Source organism: Anopheles darlingi, chromosome 3 (genome assembly GCF_943734745.1).
Source record: "Anopheles darlingi chromosome 3, idAnoDarlMG_H_01, whole genome shotgun sequence".
NCBI classification, from domain to species: Eukaryota; Metazoa; Arthropoda; class Insecta; order Diptera; family Culicidae; genus Anopheles; species Anopheles darlingi.
This window is the reverse complement of record NC_064875.1, coordinates 38,326,841-38,333,670: the sequence shown is the minus strand read 5'-3', so window position 1 is coordinate 38,333,670 and position 6,830 is coordinate 38,326,841. Positions and strand designations below refer to the sequence as shown.

The following is a 6,830-nucleotide window of genomic DNA, read 5'->3' as shown; positions in this document are numbered from 1 at the left end:
CAAAAACCACCAATCAACCACCACCAGGCGATGCAAGGAGACATAATGCTGCTGCTGCTGCTGGTGCGGCTGCGGGGTAGATTAACTTGAAAGTTTTCACCGAAAGTGTCACTACCGAGAGAGAGAGAGAGAGAGAGAGAGAGAGACCGATACTCGTTCTCGTGGTGAGAGCTTACCTTTCACGATGGGTTTTTCGGCGCCTCCAATCTGATTGTCTGTGGCTGGCGCGCTGGCGGACTAACTTCTGGTAGGTTGTTGGATTTGTTGCCGACAACATCAGCCGTCATCACCGCAAAGCAAAAGCCCCCCCTTACCTCAAATTTGACGGTATCAATGATGGAAACAATCTGGCCCGGGGCCGGATCATGTCATAGCCCGGAAGGAGTCCCGAGCGAGGAAAAGTTGTGTCCGTCCACCCTGGTGCTTACTGGCTGGCTTCCACCAATCCATGGAGGATGCCCCCCGGCGGGGGTTTCTGCCGTGAAATCTAGATTGACGATCGGGCCAACGGGCCGCCCTTCTTCCCACGGGGGTGGGAACTTTGTCAACCCCCACCGCCCAAAGTGGTACATTTGTTTTGTGATAGGATTTGAGCGGAAGCGAGAGAAAAATAAATTACTTAAATAAAGCCCCATGCTGTGCTCTTTGTTGAGCTGGGCGCCGCCGTGCTTGGCAGCGTATGGCGTAGGGACTAGATGCTGGCCCTTTCTTGGCCATTGCATTGGCTCGCTTACATTCGCTCTGTGTATAATCGCCGTCTGTGAAGCATGTTAACATGTTGCACGGCGTAGCATGGCACAACATTATGGTGCCGTATTAAGAGTTCATATTTGCACCGATCCACCACCACTACCAGCATCCGATGTGCAGCATAAATCCCCGGCCCGGTCCCGGCGACAACCCGGAGAGTACGCCTCGTGCAAAGTTAAGCTGCTAAATGCTAAGTTGATGCCTCTTCAGTCTACAACATCACGTAAGCCGAGCAACCAGCACAGCACACCATAGAGAGCCATCAGGGCCTGCTACGCCATGGACGTCAGCACCACGGGAAAGCAAAACCCTCGAGTGCCTCTTAATGAAGTTGACGAAAATTAAACATTTTCCAAAATAAGAAAACTTTTTCCATAACTCACTCGGGCACCATAAATAATACAATTTGTTAAGCCGCTTCTTCAACCGACCCTGTCTCTCTCTCTGTCTCTCTGTGTATGTGTTCCTTGTGTAGTTTCGAGATTTTGCATTTTTGCAGCTCCCGGTCGCCACTCGGAGTACAGACTCAAGCCCAGAATGCACGACGGGGGGACAGGACTGGGCGAGGCGAGGTGATCCGTAGAGTTGAAAGCCATTCTATTAGGGTTCTGCGCTTCCAGCTTCCATCATACTTTGTCAAGAATCCACCACATTTCGGGGTCGGAGTCCATAATTTGACTGCTGACTGCACGATGACATTTGGCGTTCACGTAATGCAGAGAGCGAACCATTTCATTAGACGGGCGTCTCCTCCCATTGGCCATTGTTGCATTGTGGAGATGTTTTACGACTTACGGGCTTACTTGGGCAGCAAAAGGGAGATGATGGAATCCAAAACATTACGAGTCTCGCAATCCACTTTACCCGTCGGCTCTCTTGACTTTAGCCTTCGTTTCATCTCAAACGCTCCTCTATCCGCGAATATGGGACACACTAGCTAGCGCTTATGGAGAGGGCCGCTGCTGCTGCTGCTTTACATATTCCGAATTGTAATGAGATCGCCATGGAGACGACGGTCAATGGAGTGGCTGGCTACGCAATGACAACTTTTCATTGGATATGATGACGAAACTGTTCGGGCTCACTTGTTGATGGAAGTGAGGGCGCAATATGTTGGTATTGTAGGAATTATTCTCATTTTCTTTCATGGGACTAGTCAACAGTAAAGGAGGTAAGGAGCAACAGCTCAAATATTGATACAAGTACGAAGTGATTTCGTGCTGATTTATACAATATGGTTATACTCACTATCAGGCACAAATGTTTAGTTAAAAATGTGTGTGATGATGTTATTTTGCATCTATCGCGGATTGTTCCATTGGATTAGAGTGTGTAAACCATTTTTCATTTTTAAGCATATAAAAATACTTCTAAAATGTACCTCCGTGAGTCCTCCTTCGTGACTTTGATATGAAGTAAGGTGTTACCCTCTTGCTGCAAGAACGTATCGGTTGTGATTTTATGCAGATTAAATGTGGAGATTGTAACTTGCAAGATCAAGAACGTCTTAAACAGTCAAGCAGCAGCTCGTTCAGCACTCATGTCAAAAACAAGAAACATCAACAAGGCTGTAAAGAACTGACCACATGACAGTTGCCATGGAAATGATAACGACACTGTTTCTTGGGTTCTACTTGAATTGAACGGAGGTGCCATTAAGACACAGAAAACCGTAAGATATGACTCAATAAACTAATCTTTGTTAACGCTTGACCACATGGTCCTATTGTTGGACAACTTGGGATACTAAATACAATACACTTGCTGTGATGAGTATTACAGCTTTTCACTTTGTATAAAAGTATTCAAAAATTGCTCTCTGATGTGATCGCTTCTAAGGATGAGAAGTTCTATCGATACGCAATCCCCGGTTCAGTTCTACGTTACGATTCTATCGATGCAGTGAAGCCATTTCTATGTTTAAAGCCCCATCCATTTAGAATCTGGACACACGTTTGTAATCACTGCAACGCCTCTAGTAGTCGCTTTGCAATTCTGTTGACAGCGTTTTAATCATTGTAGTCTGTTTATTTAATGGGTTTTTGTTAAAATTGATCCACGCCTTCAAAAGTTATCGCCGATGGAACGCGAAAGGCTAAAAAAATATGCACACTCATGATTAAAACTCGATTTGGCTGGAGAAAAACCGCGAAAGTCTTGAAATTTTCAAACTTAACTAGAAATACTGTATGCAAACGTTACTGGTGTACTTTTACCTTGACTTTAGCACAATAAAACAGCCGAAAAGTGTAACAAATGCCCGATTAAGCAGACAAAAGTGAATCAACAATCCTGGGATCTCCCAGCGTGATTCCACCAAGCAAAAACTCGCGACAGACGTCATAACAGTTCGATAAATATGTTTAAGAGAAGTTTTAAGGCCGTATCATGCCAAACAGAACCCTAGAGCACAGTTTTATTGCCCAAATCCGTGCTAGGAAGCTGTACGAACAAGTGATGACCGAATTCAAACCATGCATTTCGATGGACGGTGCAACAAACGTAAAAATGCATTTCACAAAATACCGGGCAAAAAATTTGCTTTGCCAATCATTGAGGGAATGGTTTAGAAAGGGTTTGGTTTCTTTACGGAGATAAATTTGCCCATAAGATGATGATTTGGCGTGGGATTTGACATTGTGGCGACAAATCAAATGTTTTCTCCATTGGGGTAATGTTCATTCGAAATTTGTGCCAGAAAAGAGTGTCTACAGAAAAGGATTTTGTTCTTCATTTGTCCACCAATGATCCTGTGTAAGTTTGGTATAATTTAGGTAGCTGTTCTTGACGAAGGTATGGCGTTAATGTTTTGTATTCAAATAGATCAATTTCACAGGGAAAACTATCAATCCACAAAAATGTCTGGATTTTCGTTCCATCGATTTCTATTGGGCAATTTTCACAAGAAAAATTAAAAAGTATATTAGAAATGTATAAAAACCCTCCGAAATGAGGGTGATGTGCAACAAGAGGGGAAATAATGTGACCTAAAGTACTATGCAAAACATTTTCGGTGATGTCAAAGTTAAAGTTAAAAAAGTCATCAATATATATTATCGGAGGTAATAAGAAAACCTACAAAATGACACCTTCTTTTTCTTTTTACGTCAATTTTTGGCTGAGATATGACCTACTTTGTGTGTCCAGATTCTAAATGGATAGGGCTTTAGTTGTTTTAGTTGTTGACGATTGCCACATAAAAGGGACGGGAATTTATGAATACTCCCAACATACGAAACTATTCCTATGTATGACGACATTTATTAGTAACAAACAAACATACGGTAGTATGTTAAGAATTTATTGTAGTCAAATATTCAAATTTCGATTTTGCAAACAGAACCAGAATGCGTGTTAAATAGAATCAAACAAAATGTGTGTTCCAACGCGTTACACACTCTGCACCGTTTACGCTGCTGCGTGTAACCCGAAGATTTCTCGGTTAGAAGCAGCATCCACCATATCGATCTCGGCGTATCTCGATATCGACGAGATTCTCTAGTAACATTGATCGATTCGAGGTCTAGTGATTGACTAACCCAACACCCCACCCACCCGCTAAGCGCTGAGCTTACTGGAAGCCGGTAGCACCGTCCTTCTGGCTTTGGTTTGAAAGTGTGTGGCGAATTAGATAAATCGAAAGGGAACGGAAACGAACACCTACCAGCAGAGCAGAGCAGAACAGAGCAGAGCAGAGCAAAGCAGTTGAACAGCGTCAGCAACCTAGCACTAGCAAACGTGCCGGGTGCCGTGTTCAACAATGAATAATAATGAAACAAAACGAAACGAAGCTTGCTGCTGCTGCTGCTGCTGCCGGTGAGTCGTCGTCACAGTGAGTATTCCGAAGGGGGGGGGGGGGAGGAGTTCGACTCTCGGATTCGGATTGGTTGCCCGACGAAAAATCGTGATCGAACTATTAAAAGATTGATTGGTTCTTGATGTTCTGGCCCGGGTGCCCGGGTGCCCGGGTGGTTTGCAGATCAAGGGCTTGTCGCGATGTCGGTGGCGGCAGGTATATTCCACCGAGCCCGAAGCTTGACTTTTTGTGTTCACCCCGCTGCCTCTGTGGTGCAGCAGCAGCTCCCTCCTCCCAAGGTGTCTCGCGGGCCTGGGGTAGCCTGCCAATCTTCTTCCGTGCTTCGTCAGCCCAAACAACGCCGGTATGGAAGCCGGTTTCAGTTGTGGAACTGACGGACAGAAGGACAGAGAGACGGGTGTTCGGTGAAACGGAGAGACTCAAAGTAGGCCCCGCGGCGGTGTCAGAATCGAGAGTCGATTGTCACTATCGATTGCCGGTCGCTCGCGCGCTCCTTCGCATCAGATGTCGTTGCAGCGCGACGTGCCCGAGATTCGAATACAATATCCCGAGCGCTCCCTTGTTTACGATCGGATCGAGGAGGTGCTGGACATCAATCGAAGCCAATTTCAAATAAGGCATGCACACGAGGCCCAGATGAAGTCGCGACCCAAGACCCCAACCCAACCCAGCGTTCGATCAATTATGCTATGCTCTAAGCAAATGGACGCTGACACCGGGCTCACCTTTTGCTCTACCACCACCGTGCTGGGCTGGGCTGGAAAAGGAAATCCCTTTCGGTGGCATTTCCGATGCTACGACGACGACGACTGCCAACAGGGTGGATGATGTTAGATCACGAAAAAGAAGCATTCTTAACGATCAGATATGGCCATCGTCACGGGTAGCATTTTAAATGGTATATTGGTTGATTTCGCTTTAAAGTCAACCTTTTCGAGTGTCACATACGAGTTGCCTGTATTTCCTTTTCCGCTTCATTACTACAGAGTATTGAAAAGAGGAGATAAATGTAGAAGATAGCAATGTGGTTAATTTGTCTATTTTATTACAAACATAATACTGTGCTACAGCATAGATTCTTTGGCACTCTGGTGTCTCTGGTGTCTATACTACTCTACATCACACTTCATCCTCCAACTCGTATTGAGTAATGGGATTACGAACATGCTCAAAGCACTTGTACAGCAGATGATACGCCCTTCGGCACAGATTGTCACTCGATTTACCTTTACTGTACTGCTTGGCGCATCTGTACGCGTTCGCTTTATAGTTCTTTTCCGTGTAACCCTCCCCGTACTGTGCATACATAAGATCCACATTAACACCCATCTTGTCACTGTAAAGCTCCGTGCGTATACCAATGCACCGAACCAGGCAGTGTAAACGGTCGCTGTCATCCATCTCATCCACGGTGAGGTCCGCAAGATCCTCGACCGAAATCTGCAACATGTCCATACACTGCGCCGTCACGTGTACCAGCTGCATACGGTCCAGTGGGATAAACTGTCGAGTACGTCGCAAGTTGCCGTAATTATGATAGTAACACAGAAACGACCGGTACGCTAGATCGCAGCAGTTCTCCCGATCGAACGGATCGACCGACCGTTTGGCAACACTCTCCAGACAGGCCGTCGTACGGTTGATGCACAGTGTGTCATTCCGGTCGGCAACGAAGTACCGTGCCACCAGATCCTGCCGCAGTCCGGTGTAATCACTCCAGAACCGGCACCGTACGCCAACGCAGCGTATTAACCGCTTCGTTTCGGCATCACTCGGAAGGTTCCCGACGCGCAGTGTAACCAACTTTGCGGGACAAATTGACAGCAGCAGGGCACACTCTTCAACTGCCTCGTCAAACGTCGGTCTTAAGGCACACAGCTGCAACCCTTGGCAGACACTCGACTGATCGAGCATTAGTAGTAGCGGCAGCAGCAGCAGCAGCAGTGGCATCACGACACTCCCAAACCCTGCCATACTCCCCAACTACGCCCCAACTACGTGTACGCGTTTGTTCCGTCCTGCTGACGAAGGGTTTCATAACTACGCGCAAACGCACCCAAGACAACGTGCTTTATAAAGAGCAGGACAATGATGATGTCGCGGGTTTTGTGGACAAAACATGGCCCACGCGGGAACTCCAAATCCTCACGTACACTTCCCTGAGTCTGATAGTTGCTCGAGCTGCACGAATTGCATTGTGAGGGAAAAGCAACATAAACTGCTTTCTGTTTTACAAAAACACACAAGACTCGAACGGAAGATC

General features: G+C 46.3%; 1 protein-coding gene across 1 annotated transcript; it reads right to left on the bottom strand.

Moving 5' to 3' along the window:
• Window positions 1-5,686: 5,686 nt before the first annotated feature.
• LOC125955497 (general odorant-binding protein 45-like) lies at window positions 5,687-6,541 on the bottom strand. The gene has a single exon (XM_049686630.1). The coding sequence runs from the start codon at window positions 6,539-6,541 to the stop codon at window positions 5,687-5,689; it is 855 nt and encodes a 284-aa protein (XP_049542587.1).
• Between the last annotated feature and the right edge of the window lie 289 nt (window positions 6,542-6,830).